The sequence below is a fragment of the Oenanthe melanoleuca genome, chromosome 1, assembly GCF_029582105.1.
Source record: "Oenanthe melanoleuca isolate GR-GAL-2019-014 chromosome 1, OMel1.0, whole genome shotgun sequence".
Classification (NCBI taxonomy): Eukaryota; Metazoa; Chordata; class Aves; order Passeriformes; family Muscicapidae; genus Oenanthe; species Oenanthe melanoleuca.
The window spans coordinates 48,486,759-48,502,636 of record NC_079333.1 but is presented as its reverse complement, the minus strand read 5'-3'; the positions used below and the strand labels follow the sequence as shown (position 1 = coordinate 48,502,636).

The 15,878-nt window shown below is 34.9% G+C and overlaps 1 protein-coding gene across 3 annotated transcripts in view; it reads right to left on the bottom strand.

Annotated features, from left to right (window-relative positions):
- NBEA (neurobeachin) overlaps nucleotides 1-15,878 on the bottom strand; it is a 444,651-nt gene that overhangs the window by 205,623 nt on the left and 223,150 nt on the right. For all 3 annotated transcript variants that reach the window (XM_056503564.1, XM_056503573.1, XM_056503580.1), the window contains 2 exons: nucleotides 10,378-10,486; nucleotides 6,200-6,366 (listed from right to left, as the gene is read on the bottom strand). In XM_056503564.1, coding sequence (XP_056359539.1) covers nucleotides 6,200-6,366; nucleotides 10,378-10,486 — 276 coding nt within the window. The remainder of the gene's footprint in view (nucleotides 1-6,199; nucleotides 6,367-10,377; nucleotides 10,487-15,878) is intronic.

Here is a 15,878-nt window from a genome sequence, read left to right as displayed (position 1 = left end):
AGAGAAAAATAAGTCTCTCTATAGAGTTGAACAAGTCTTTCTTGAGTACCACTTGTTTCTCAACATTTGAAAACACTACCTCTTTCCAAAGAAAATATTTTCTTATGAGGTTTCTTCCAGCTGTGGGAAAAAAATCCATAGAACACTGAGTGCCACAGCTCAAGACAACAGAGCAACCTTGCACAAATACAGAACTGAACAAATCCCACATACACAAATTGTGCAGTTGCTTCTACAGCCCGTCTCTGGTTATACAATGCTCCTTTCTTGGCAGGTATCTCTACTGTAAGCATCACCCTACACCTATTATTAGAAAAGGATACAGAGTTCTTCCATCCCCCTTTTTCTATCCTGCTTGTCAAAATTTTCAGCTCCATTAGCAAGAGCTCCTTCAAACAGTCTGTCTTCCACCACAGTGGTAAGCAGTCAGGGAGGGAAGAGGAGAGAGGGTATGCAATGGGTGGAGCAGCCATGCAGTTGGAAGCACAGTAAGAAAGTTAAAAAGTGGATTGAAATGCAAAATGTTACTATAGAGTGATCAGATTAACAAAATCATCTTGCTCATGTTTAAATCCTGCTATAAATGGACAACTAATACTGGACTGGAAATATGTTACTGACACATTGATCTCAAGATCACTCAAATACTGTAGTAAAGTAAATACAATAGAAGACAGGAAAACATTTTCTTAATATTTTGTTGTGATGAAATCATCTCAGAACTAAGTATTTGGAACTTGTAATAGGATAGCAAATACACAAGCTAAAAAGTGTGCAGTTCCATTAGATCAAATTTGAAGAACCTATTCTGCCAAAAAAAAAAAAAAAAAAAACAAACCCAAACAAAAAACCAACAACAAAAAACCCACCAATTTCAGAAACAGAAAATTCACAATTCTTACAGAGTTTGTGGAAAAAATGCAGAACCTTAAGAGGCCATCTAAGAAAGGGGATGTCAAACATGCTTCTGGATCCAGTAGACAGGATTTGGTCCTACATCTTTTCTACTAAAAGCTCTCTTTGTAATTTATGCCTAGCAGTTAAAATGAGCCAGAAATGAAAGAATAGCTAAACCAGATTAATCTGATTTGCAGTAGGGGTTAGAATAGGTTCTGTGCCTCTCTGAATTTCTTAAGAAAGCAGCTAGCATAGAGATGGGGTTCAAAGTATGCCAAAGGATGGCTGTAAGGGAAACAACTGGCTAAATTCCTGTGATCTGGTCTCCTTTGCTATAAACTGGAAACATTTGGTTTAGAAACAGTGTTTTTCCAGAATCAACTCATTTAACTGCCAACTCCCATAGGCTTGGGAAAGGGAGTTCTCTTTCTGTTCTCATCCCTCTGGCCCCAGCAGAACCCAATCTCTTCAGAAGCACACACTGCAGATAGACAAAACTAACTGTCTGGCAAGAAACTTTTTATTTCCAGCCTGTCTCCCCAGACGAATTTGGTCTTCACCACAGAATGAGTTTGACAGCTCTGCCCTCCACCATGAATGATTAATTTGTTATGGGTGTCTAGTTTAACCAAAGATGGATTTGAACAGAAGAAGCCCTTGTATACTTGCTATTTGGTACGGCTGCTTTAATGTACGTGGAACCTCCTTCATTAAATCACAAAAAGCAGGAGAACCAGGTCTCATTTTTAAATGTCATTTTTCTCATTATAGTAGTCCTCCTGTGAATATCAAAGCTGATCATGTGAAAATATCTATGACGTATTTAATATTTAGTTTTGAACATTAATTGGAACTCTGGACTCTTTTTGTTTGGTAAAAATTGCTTTAAACCTATACAAACTGTAAGGTAGAAAAATATATATTCAGTATTCTTGAATAAAAGTTTTTGAAAAGTTGAGGTACCTGATAAAACCAAGAAGCTGAAGTAAGACAGCAACAGCTTATTGGTCAAAACACAGGGGTGCATATGGTTGATAAAGAATTTGAACTGTGTGTACAGTCAAGTTTCACAAAACTTTTTTTTTTTTTTTAGAAAGATGTGTATGGGGTGAGACACAGATGGGGAGGAAGAGAAGCACCATATGAAGCTGACAGAGAAGGCAGAAGGAAGCATATGTTGTGACATGAAAACTATAACCCTGAAAAAAGCTGAGGGTAAGTGCTGGCTTAAGGAAGCTTGGAACGCTAAGCTATGAAACACCCTGTTTGATTTTTCCTGATGCTGCAGATTCCCTCTGAACAAGTGGCAGTGCCTCAAGGAAATAACCAGCTCATCAATTTCTTATCTGAGTGGGAAAAATCTGCAGAATTTTTATTTTGGTATAATGCTGAAATTAAAAAGCTTAGAAAACAAGTATGTTTTGGGTCAGCTGTTTACAAAGATACCTAAAAGTGTCAAATTGCCCAAATGCAGGAAACAGTTTTGTTGAAGGGCACAAACAGGATTTATAACAAAATAATGGGACTTATTTTGAAATACATTATGCTTTGTCTGAGATATGTAAAGGAAAATAAGATGATTCAGTAAATTTCCATTTGTTATAGAGAATTTGATGCTCACACTTGTAAGAAAAACTGAGAAAAAGAACTTTGGGTTTCACTTTAAGATATAAAGGGAAAATATTTGGGAAGGAGGAAAGAAGCTAACATTGACAAGCAATAAAAATGAAAGTTTTTCTCTCAAACTGTCATTTACCATTTTAGTCAGAAGGAGAAGAAAGAGTAAAGAGATTCTCAGACCATTCACTGATTGATTAACATACAGGCAGGAATTTGTCGTACAGCGTTACTATATTTGTAGGTATTTATTCAAGTTGTGGAAGACTAGCCTATAATTAATTTCACCTTCAAAAATTAACAGCTAATTAGGAAACTAATTGAAATGCAAGTCACCTATTAATTTAATATATTTTTATTAAAGCTATTTATATATAACTATCACCTAACTTAGAATTCAAAGTCTCATATGGTATTTTGTTGGCAACTACCATTCAATTTCACTCTTGTTTCCTCAGACATTTTAGGAAGATTTTATGATAATACAAATACTATAGCATGTAGAATACATCAAAACACCAGACCTCTTGCTTTTCCTCTCAATACTAACATTCTGTGGCTCTTAACAGTCTCTTTGCTACTTAATGAACAAAGAGTAGGCTTTGTGGCACCTACAGATTAAATAGTAAATGCTGGTTGCTGCTTTCTGCAAAGACAATACACAAAGACACAAAATCTGGGGAGGCTTAGAAGCTCACTGTGTTGAACTGAAAACACAAAGAAAAATCTTCTCTACAGTTGGGTCATATCTGATTAAGTGAAACCATAATATTTTGTAATGTGAGCATCTATGTTAAAGAACTTGACAAGTGTTTATTTATCTTGAGAAAAGATAAACAAAAACATATAGGACAAGATAGGACAAGAGCACATGGCCTCAAGTTAGGCTAGGAGAGGTTTAGTTGGATATCGGGGAAAAAATTAATCAAAAAGTTTGTGCAACATTGTGGAACAAATTGCCCAGGGAGGTGGTTGAATCACCATCCCTAGGGCTGTTTAAAAGACATGTTGATGTGGCATTTAGGGACATCATTTATTGGTGGATTTGGCAGTGTTAGGTTAATAGTAGGATGCAATGATCTTAGAGGTCCTTTTCAATTGAAATGATCCTATGATTCTGTACATATTATTACTTTATGCTGCAACTAACAGCAAATTGGTAGCTGCCACTGTGCAGGTAGAGAACTGAAGCTTTGAAGAATTGCACTCCTGTCTGCCCAAGTATTTTCCTACCTATCTTATCCATTTTGGATGTCAACAGGCACTGCTATTACCCAAGATTTATTGTGCAGAAATGATGGCCTATTTCTTACCCTGCCCCATCTGAGCCAGAGAAGGATCTCCCTAAATTCACCAGTTCAATGAAGGATCTCCAGTTCTCAAGCTGAAGAGGAGACCAGCAGTGTGTCTTTACAACTGCAAACACTTTTCCCAGTGGAAATTTTAAAACCATTACAGAAGTGGAAAGGTGTTTTTAAAGTAATTCTGTATTCCTGTCAGGCTGTATTTCTCAAGGCATGGAGAAACATGAGATTATAAATACTGCTAATACTGTAACTCCTTGTCAGGAGCTAAAAACAGAGACTTGAGTCCTGCTGTGTTTTGTGCCAGCCAAGACCAGAGGTGTGTATGGTTTTGGAAGCCATCTCGACTTCCATCATATAAAAATTATTGGAGTATCTAATTAACAACAGTTTATGAACTCTGTGGCTGAGGAGTTTAATGAGACCCCTCTCCATTTTCTGCCCTTAAAGCCTTTCAGACCTGCCCACAGAGTGATGTTGGTCCCTAACAAGGCTCAGAGGCTTTTCCACAGGGCATCTCCCTCTCCCTGCTGCCATCCCAGTCCTTCCCATTCACAGTCCACTAGTCCCATGACAGAAGGTGCACTTGTGTGCTGGATCACAAAGCTACCATGGCACACACAGCCAAACCTGCAGTGCAAGGCCATTTCCCAGCTGGCTCCTGCAAATGGGGGACCCCACCTGGAGACCCTGTACTGTCACCATGCCCCCCTTCTCCAGGTTAAGGCACTGCCTGTGGCTAAAACACAACCAAGCCAAAAGCTGCACCTAGCACTGCAAGCACTGAAAGCAGCTCTGCCTGTAACTGAGAAGCAGACAACACTGGACAAGTTGCACTACAGGGATAAAATAAGTATTTCTTTTGTTCAGTATAAGAAATTTCATAGGTTTGTCACAAGTGTCAAGTTATTTTATGGTCCATCAGAAACTATCATGCACTCAAGAGAAAAAAAGCTGCAGCAATGGACTGTTGCTGTTTAGGATGCCACCAACAACCTATAACATAGAAGTTATTTGGACCTAAGAAGACATGGTTTCCTGGAAAAGGTAGTCATCAGGAACTGATTTAAGTCTGCAAAGTGTCTGCAGCCATTCACAAAGTTGAGCAAAAACGTTATTCAAAAATTGTTATTCATTATTCAAAGACATTAGAAAGAGTGAAAATTGCATTTATTTTCAGCATGTTCAAGTCTCCAGACACACAGCTTTAAATCTCAACTAGAGATAAGATGAGCATCCCTTATGGACTAAGCCTGTCTTGAATTAACCATATGACTATTTTCTACTTGTTATTTTTTTAATTTCCACCAGAACATTTCTGATGTTAGACAACAGAGTTCCTGTAAGACTGAATTTCTACAATTTCTACCATCTTAAAAAAGAAATACATCTCCATCATCATCCAGGAGATAATAATTTCTTTAGAATAAACATGGAAAATTGAATTCTTGTTTTAAATATGGTATAAATGCAAGAAACAACTAGATAGAATTAAAAATAAAATGAACAGTGTATGTGCTGTTTATTAAACTTTATTGCTGACATGTCAAATGTAATACTTGACAACTTTTCTAAAGGCATAAACCCTAACAATGTAGTCAACATAAATGAAAATATAGTTTCTTGAAGAATATTTATCTAGAAAAAAAAGGTTTTGCATTATACATCTCAACTACTTTTCCTGAAAAGATTTATCAGAACTATAATTGAGGTTTCTGTTCTTCTCAGTGTGATTCTGAGGAGACAAATAGGAATTTAAATAGAAAATCAAGCTGTAAAATTTTGATTATCAGGGAGCAGGACTTCCTTGATTTCTTTTGTTTGAGCTGTTTCACTCTGAATAAATAATCAAGTATTTGTGGCTAGAGTGCACAAACAAGAGAGAGGCTTGGCAGACTCCACTTTCACAGAGAGGGCACTCACATGACAGACCCAGGTTCAAGACCTTGCTCTGAATGAAGGAAAGGAGCAATTTCAGCTCAAGTCTTCCACATAAGGGTCAGCACTTTAGCCACTGGCTATTTTTGTGATTCAGAAGAGCAAGGCTCTTCTTTTTGGCATGATGTATGAAACCATTTAATTTCGCTGCTATGTTGAATAGAACGAACTTTTAAAACCAGTACTCAATACAGTTCTGAATAAAAATCTCAAATAATGTATCAGTTACATGCAGATGAAGTGATATATTTTAGATATTTTAAAAATTATTTTCTGACAGGAATACCTGCTTCATTGAGCTGCACTGTATTCAGCTTTGCATATGCTACATATAAATACATTCAAATCCCTAGTAAAATCATTTTTCAGTTATACAACGCCTGCTTCTCTCAAACTTTGCAAGTAGCATTTAATGCCTCACACTTTCTGCATTTGCAGCTTACCTGTGAGAAACAGCTCCCCAGGCACCGTGTTTATTGGTTAGTATGTTGAGTATCTTCTGCTTCAGCTGGTTGGCTGTGACATGATCTCTGTGCTTGGCAGCACTGATGAGGTGGTCACACATCTTCTCCTCCTCTCTCCTGTCAGCAGCGTACTGAGCACACTGCGACTGGGAATGAAAGAACATCCACTTCATTAAAGACAGGCTACCTATGATCCCCTAAAATTATTACTTATTCAACCTCTGAATATGAAAAGAACTCATTAAAATACTTTTCAGAAGAATAGGACATGCCATTTGTCCTAGTTTCATTCAGGACAGGGTTAATTTTTTACAGTAGCTGGGAGGGAAGCATGTCCAAGCCCTGGTGTTATTTGATACCATCTCATGTCACTTGCCAGGGGCAGGAGTAAGGGAGACTCTGGTCTGGGAGAAAGTGTGACAGGCTAAAAGGTCCAGTGTTGTTTTACTTAGTGTGTAAACCATTTGTCTTATACCTTTTGTTATTAATAGTGTCACTGTTACTGTTATCTTTCTTATCTCATTGCTGTTTCCAGTAAATTGTTATCTCAACTCCTGATTTTCACCTCCTGAGCCTCCAGTTCTCAACACCACCATGGAAGGGGTGGGGAAACAATCAACCAGTATCTGGTTTAGGAGAGCCTAGGTGAGGACACTGAATTCTTCTGTAGTATTACTTCTAAATCATGACACCATTCAATTGAAATGTTCTACTACTGTATATTATCCATGAAAGAGCACTCAGAACGTGTAAAAATTGAAATACCAAGGGCAAAGACATCAGCATTGCTATTAAAAACATTAAGCCATACATCTGGGTGTGTCTATGTGTGTGGCCATGGAGATGTCCTAAAAGGTAGCCTTTCTTTTGTAAATATTTGATGTGTTCTAAAAAATACACCTATAACATACACAGGATAATATACAAGAAAAAATTATGTACGCTGGTCTTGATTTTTAAATTATATTAACATCTAAAATTAAAAAAAAATTGATTATTTTAATACTATAGATCACAAACTAAAAAATAAGGAGTACATTTTCTGTTTCATACCACAACATGCAAAATGATGATAACATATTACAAATTCTAAAAACTCTAATGATTAAAAAAACTATTTATCTTTTAAACTGAAAAGATCTAATATTTCCATGTGTCCTTTAAGAGAAAACTACTGCAAAAAACAAATTGTTCTTGACCATCACGTGAATTTGTTTCTAAACTGCTAGAATTCTATAGTGTATTTTTGTTTTGATAAATCCTTTCTTTATGTACAAAGAGAATATTTTTCCATTTCTTTACTCAAAATCATGCTAAGTTCAAACTCAATTTCTCCTCCTCATAAAAGTTCTTTCAAAATGTCTAAAGTGTACTCTGTCTAAATCCAGAGTAATCAAAATAAATCCACTAAAAGTATAATTTTCTAGGTATAAATTAAAAAGGCTAAAATATTCTCTGGATAGCTAATTTTAAAAATATCTTCTATGACACATTTTTTGCACTTAAGTTTTTGTGCACTATTTCAGAATATTTAGCCAACACTCAGTGCTGTAATATTGCTGAATAGAAACCAATTTTCTAGTATTCAAAAGAGCAATTAAAAATAAGTTAACCTCATACTTTATATTTTATTCTCAATATTTCTGCATGCTACCTTTTTAGCACAGATCACATTAACATTCAGTAAGATTTGAACAGTAGTCTTTCTATTGTGTTTACAGACATCTATCTGGGAAAGAACAATGGTTACAGTAATTCATAAAGGGTTAATTCATTTTCCAATTTATCTTCTTGTACAGGGAGGCACCAATTAGTAAAATGATCTGCCTTAGTAATGAGGTTAATATTTCACCAGCTCATTGGACAGTAAAATTAAATTTTCATTTTTCTTCCTGAACAATTCAAAGGTTAACAAAATGAAAGTTAACTGTGAAATACCCAATCTGAGAGGAATTTTCAGGGCTGTGACTGCAACTGGAGTCACAAAATAAAATTTAGATGCTGATCCATGGCTTATATGCAAGAGATGGCAACTTTGTGCAGCTTGGAACAAATAATTTCACCCATAATGATTCAATTAAAGTTTAAAGGGCAGAAATAAAACAAAATAGTCATGCACTTCTCTAGATGAGAGCAATGATTAACATGTACTAAACCCCAGAACGTATACCTATACAGTTTATTAAAACAAAATGACAGATATACAATCATGTAGAAGAAAACTACCAGAAACCTCTTTGTCCCTACTGCTTTCAAGCAGGATGAATAATAAAATATTCAGTTATATTCCCACCATTATTAAAGACAATATATAAAACATTCTTTCAGACTTTAATCATCACCTTATTTAAATACTTGTGAATTTCACATTAAAACAGTCTACATTTTACAATTTTCTTTTATGGTTTGCAGATTTAAACTTACTGGCCTAACACATGTACCTCAGTCTTTTCCTACAACAAATGTAATGAGAATTTTCATATATGAAAAATGTGTTGGTTTCTTTACCAGACAATAAGACAGTCTTGAAGCTACTCCTTTAGGGAATTAAGTTAATATTCTAAATCCTATTTGCTAACAGAAGCTGGAAGTTAATTGAATATTCTCATTTTGTCTAGAGTTCTGACAGATCTTATACCTCAATGTATTCTTCAAAAAACAGATAACTCAATCTTCCATTGTCATCTTAGGTTACTGCATGATGCTCTGATAGATATCAAATGTTATTTATTGTTGAGGCAATATGAAACTTCACTCTGACATACACTTAATTGTAAATGCAATTTTATCTACGTTCAAAATATCCAGTATAAGCTCGGTAATAAAGTTGTTGCAATCCCACATGACAAGTGTCTGCTGTCTGCTCTGACAAAATGAAGTAAAGGTTATGTATACTCAAAATGACAACAGATATCTCTGTGTCTCACAGTTCTCAGCTAGGTCAAGGAGCACAAAAACTAGTACATCAAAGTGCACATTTAAGAGAGCTGTTTCAAGGAGATAAAAACCTCATCAAAACTAAGATTACTGGATCCTATTTCTAGCCTCCAGGAGCTTGTTGACATTTTCTGACAGATTAATAAATTGATATAGCTATTTATTAGCATCAATACTAAGTGTGTCTATCTCAATCCTAATGCTAAGTCACTTGAGCAGCAAAAGATGTGAAAATATACAACTGCACATATATATCTACATCTACACAAATCTATGCAAACCACAAGGCAGGTTTGGAGATGATATAAAATAGTGATGAGATGTATGAAACACCATAAAAATGCACACTCATAATTGATAAAGTCACATCAAAAATGAACTTTTTAATTTACTCCATTACTTTCACTTTTTTTTTTAATAGGAACAAAATCAATCCTGTATAAAGAATTGAAAACCTATTAAACTGAAGACATTTTAAAAGCAAGAGATTTAACATTTGGATCACTTTTAAATTGTATACTGTACCATTCATTGATAAAAAAGCAATTGAGTGTTGACTCCTTTTCAGAGTAAGAATTATAGACATTTAAGAGTTATGGGGATTAGCTGCTCTGTTACATCTTCCAATACTGAATCTTACTGTCAATAGTTAATGATTCCTAACTACCAAGAAAGATATGCAATATTGTATTTCACTATATAAAAAGTGTTCTAAAATGCTCCATAATTCAAAATGGTTGAAGAAAATTACCTTAAAATACTACATCTGTTCAGCAAAACATTTATTTCTTATTTTTTCTGTGATGTACCTTAAGTGTATAAATGCTTTGCTTTTTTACTGAACTCATACTGCTGTAAATAATAATAATACTAAAATAATAATCAATACAGTAATTTGCCTTACTATTTTCAATAAATAGAAAAGTTCTTTGTGAAACAAAGCATCTACCATATCTGATCTACCAGATTAGACATTCTGATTAAGGCATTTCTTCAAGCTGTAAATGCTTTTATGAATTTCAGTGACAAGATGAGAAATTAAACCCATTCCTTCTGCTTGACATTTACCAAAGCTTTTAAAAACCAGTTTTGAAATGCTTTCAATGTAAATTTCTTCCTTGGAAGAAAAAATAAAATAAAATCTTTATTGCATGGAGTTACCAGTCTAGGTGACAACTGAGTGAAAACAGAACCAGAAATGCACCAACTCTCAGGCTTACCTCAAACTCAGCGTGCTTGTGGACATCTTCAGCTCTTTGTCGGTTTAAAATAAATTCTGCTTCATTGGCAACACGCACTATATGGTCTTTCATTGCATGACACAATAATCTAAAGTAAGAAAAATCAGAATCAGCCTTTTTTATTTGATGTACTTCAAATAAACTCAGCAGATTTACTCACAACGGAAAAATCAGTGAAATTCCTGTAATTAAATTTTCAAATTAGTTGAAATTTTAAAAAAATTATCCAAAATTTTTCTGCACTATGAAAGCACAAAGAAATCACATCAAATGTAAAAAAAAGTTTTCCATTTATTATTGAAGGCAAAAGTTCTTTAAGGAAGCATATATTTTGAGTATGTTTTTAACAGCAGTCTCAATATGAATACTGCACTGTCATTTAAAAAATTTATAAAATTGCTTAAACTCTTATTTGCCCCATTAAAAACATTAAATAGATGTATTCTACTTTCAGTCTTAAAAAAATCATTACTGAAGATTTAAAATTCTATTAAAACTGCAAAATGATATCAATATCTCTCAAATATTTCTTCAAACACTAGTGTGAAAAGTGAATCACTTTTCCATGTTTTCAAGGTATCAGAAATAGACAAATCTTACTCCAAAAGGAGGAAAAAAAGCAGATTAGGAGTGGATTGAGACTGAGGATGTCAGGCAGCCACATTAACTTAAGACTTCTGTAAAGATCACAAATACCATGAGGTGCATAACAGAATTGCAAGATAAAAAACACTGTTGTTAAAAAGTGCTCACAAGTTTTTGGGCACCAAGAATAGAACCAACTGCTTTCTTGTCCCTATAGTCCATATCTAGGGCTGGCCATTATATTAAAAATTACTCTGCTCTTCTTATCAGCAGGGAGGAAATCTCTTTCAGGCTGCAGTGATCTGACAGGTCTGTTTAGGATCAGGAAGAACCATTTTCTGTGAAAATGGAACATGCATGGTCTGGGATTTTCCTTCTTGCAGCATCAGTGAAGGAATTTCAGAGTTTCTTATATTAAGAGTGTGAAATATTTAGCAAATCCAACCCTAAGTTGGTGTTTGGTGGTAGAAGCACCACAAGAAAAATTCATTATTATCAGAAATTAAATCATTATTACTAGACCTTACACCTGTAAGATGGAAAGATCTGAACTCTATTCTTGCCTCCTTTGGTGTTTTCTACCATCTGTGAAGGAAGGAAATCACTAACCCTGAGCTAATATTTAATATGTGTGCATGGCAAGGGAAATCATAAATGTGGAGACCTCTGTTTTAGAGATGAAGACAAAAAACTTGGATCAAGGTTTCACAGTGGATATTCATGCTTTTAATAACCCTTTTTATTATATCTAGCCTTTTGCTATTTTTAAAACAGAAAGTTTTTTGCCAATCATAAGCTGAAAGACTAAGGTTGCCTACGCTGCTGTCTTATCTTTTAATCTACCCTGCTGGAAGATATGCTTCAGTATTTTATTATTGTTTTGTGTTCAGATTTTAACTCTTAAGATGTAAGTGTAGGACTGCACTCAGATATGGACTAGGAATGAACTTTAGTGGATGTCAAGAGGATGGGGACAATCCTTCCATGCTGCCCAGCAACAAGACAAGGGGCAGTGGGCACAAAGTGGATCACAGGAAACTCCAGCTGAATATGAGGAAAAATGTCTTTACTTTGTGGGTGACAGAGCACTGCAAAAAGGTGCCCAGAGAGGTTGTGGAGTCTCCTGTCCTTGGGAAATTCAAAAGCCATGTGGACATAATCCCGTGCAACCTGGGATACCTCAGTATTATTTCAACTGTGTCTTGCCAGCTGCTTCATGCACTCTCACATATCTGTCAATGATTGTGACTTCTTCAAGAAAAAGATGAAAAACTGTTTGTATGATCATTAACAAATTAGGATTATCACAAAAGTGAGGCTACAGCCTCTTAAAAGTGTTTTATCAATTAAAATAATATACTATCAATGTGTGGTAATAAGGGATATACTGTGACTCTGTATACTGTACTGTATCCATCTAAGGTAGAATTTCAAAGACTAGGTAAACTATGTTTTTCCAGCTAGAAGACTATTAATAATCATGCCAATCCTAAAATCACTTGACAGAAAGACAGACTTTGGAAAAAGGAAGGGTGAAAATCCAGGCCATCATTTAAAAATCTTGTGTGGCTACAAAAGAAGCCTTAATGTGGACGTTTTGATTTGCAAGTGCAAGAATGCAGGGCTGAAAACAGAAGCATAATAAATTAAAGCAGTTAAATGTGTCATCACTGAGAGGCAGCAACTACAAGGTTGCAGAAGCAATGTCTTACAAAGGTTTTTGCAAAGGTACCTGATTCTGTGGTTGTTCTACTTGTTAAAGGAAACTTACTTTTTCAACTTTAAAAGCTCTGTTAAAAATAATTTTGGTATTGGTTTTTAGTTTTAACTGAAAGCTATCATGTATTCTCAAACTGTGTTCCTACTAAGTAAAAGATGGCAAAACTGTTTACTGGGTTACATCAGAGCCAGCAAACTCTGAATCTCATCCATATAGACACAGCACTACTGAGTGTACTGTCTTAATGGTTTACACTTGATGAACAAGCATGATAATGTTGTCATCCTTTGAATACTAACCAATTTATCTAAATCCTGAATAATTCAATGACATGCATGGCATAAGATTACTTAAAAAAAAAAAAAAAAAAAAAGGAAACCTCCAACTTTTCGGCTTGAGAAAAATTACCTACAACTTCCTTTGGATTTTCATAGGAAATAAAAAAGAAATTATTCATAAAGAATCTCAAATCAGAAGAAATCTTACACCTCAGTAGTATCAAAGGCTTCCAGTACATTGAAAAAAAAAATCTCCCTTCACACACTACAAGTAAGAGAAAAGAACAAGGATCTCTGGATAAGCAAATACATTCCTTCATGCAACAGGCAGCTACATAATTTAAAATCTTTCATGAACTGCCTTTAGCTTATGAAAGGCATTTTCATTAAATCTACTTCATGAAATGTGTTTTCAGTATATGAAAATGTGATTGAGGTACTTGCCTCCCACACATCTTTGGAACGTTCTCTGAAGGTTAAAACCCTTTTCCTCTCCAATCCAAATGTATTCTTCAGCAGTTTTTACTGTCTCATTTCACAGAAACCTTGCCCTTAGGTTTACACAGTTTATCCTTCTGATGATCTTCTGATATTCTATGTATTCCTATTTATTATGCTAAGCAAACCAGATTTCTGATTTTTCTTGTATGGCAAAACAGTTGGAAAGAGGAATTTTGCTAATATCATAGTTTGATTTTTGCCTTTTCTGCAACAGCATATCTCAAAACTGTCAGCAGTGTTCTAGACAAATTCTAGTCACATTTACATAGTAACATTAATGCTGCCTTATTTCAATGGAAATACCCTTTCTGATTCAATTATAGAATTGGTTTTCCCTTTTTCTTAGCCCAACAGTTTGTGATTTTGCACAAGAAAATTTCAGTGATAGATTGGTCTTTTACTCCTCATATATTTCCAAAAGATGCAAATATTTTCTAACATATATTTTCAAGAATATGAACTCCATGTACTGTTACATTATAAAATATTTATATAGTACATTACATATTACATTTATATTAATTAAGGTTGAAATCCACTCAGTATATCCTGACTGATATTTCTGTCATCTGCCCAACTAGGTTTCCATCCACAGTTTTTTACAGAGCATTCTCTTTTTGGGGAAAAGTCTGTTCCCTGTATCATTCCTCTACCATCATGATGTACTGGAGTGGCCAATCCCACTGAGTAGGACCTTGAGGCACAAAAGTGTATGTATACTTTCTATACAAAGGGGTGATCAAAAATTTGAGAGCTTTCCAATTTTTACTCTCTTTTAGGAAAAAAGCCCCATGTTCTTTAGTGAGATCTTATCACGGTGACTGAGTTATACCCACTGTTCTCATTCATCCTTGTAAATCCTCATCCTGTGTTAGCAAGCACCACCCTCAACAGACTAGCAGCTACATTAATGTTGAGACATTAATGTTGAGGAATCAGATCTTCTGGTCATATATATTTCTACATAAGGAGTACTTCCAAAATGTTAAAGAGTTTTATGAAAAGTTTCACCATAGACTTGCTGTACTTTTTATTCTCATTTCCAATAACTAATGATTTACCAAAAACAAAGCCTTAAGTAAAAAAAGTTAAAAATTGACCTTGAAAAATGTTTGGCTTTATCCTGTGTGACCATTTCTTCAGTTGCACCACTGAAACTCCTACCAGTATTGAAGACAACTGTGCTTGCCAGATGAGCTGGTCTCAACTGAAAACTAATGATGAGCAAAAAATCTTATCACCTCTTTGGGTGGCAATCCTTAATGCATAAGGCAGAGATTAAAAATGACCTAACTCATGGCTTCTCTTCACCCAGATAAGCTTGATTTATATTAATGCCCACAAATTTACAAACCACAGTTCTTCTATTAGAAAATAGGTTTGACTTAGTTTTAGACTGAATCAAAAGAATTTAAGTAGGGAATCCACCAACAAAGCAGAAATCACTTGTGCCTCAAATCCTTCTACAGAGAAAGAAATTTTCTGTTTTCTGTTCAGATAACTGGATTTTTCAGCTGAAGAGATGGAAGAAACTCTAATTAAAATAGGCTGGTACTTCATAATAAGCATGACAAGGCTTAAGTATCTGTAGGAATAAATAGTGGGGTCTCCTTAACCTAAAAATGAAAGAATCTGATACTTATGAGCAAGACCAGACTGAGAGAAAGTTTCAGGGCTTGATTATTCATAAACATGAGCTATTTCTAAATATTGTTTGAGTGTAGGTAAGAAGTTACTTTAAATCTATATATCTATCTTTACAGAATTCTGGCCTCAGCAAAGTTACTTCACAATTCCAGAGTGCTTGCAGGTTAAAGGAAGTTGTGAAAATGTATGTGTAACCAATCAGAAGCCCCTGTTTTACAGATAATGGAGTTTAAAAGGGCTGGATTGTGGAGCACCACATCCATGAAGTCATTCAGATAAATAGCCAGTGCCTGGGAGAACTTTTTTAGAGTTTTGGAAATAGAGATGGTGATAAGACTATATACAAACTGTATTAGAAACCTTTAAAAAACATAAAATGCTTGCAACACATCTAAATGTGGATTGGGAGCTATTTGTACACCTATTAGAACCGAAGGATAAAAATTCTTATCTCACTAACTATCCTAACCTGGCTTTGCTATCCTGCAGTCATTTGTTCCTAGTAATAATCTCACACAGAGAGAAGGTGCTCATAGATTTTATGCTGCTACACAAAAGGATTGAACTTACATTACACAGTCTTTCCTTTATTTGAAACAAACTAAAAGCACTAGATCATTCCCAAACAGCAATTTTCAAAATAGATTACCCAATGAACATTTGTTATAATTTAGCTAAGGTCTTGCTTCCTCTATTCATTCCTGAAGTTATGCCAATTCACATGTCCAGGGAAACAGATGTTTCTCTGA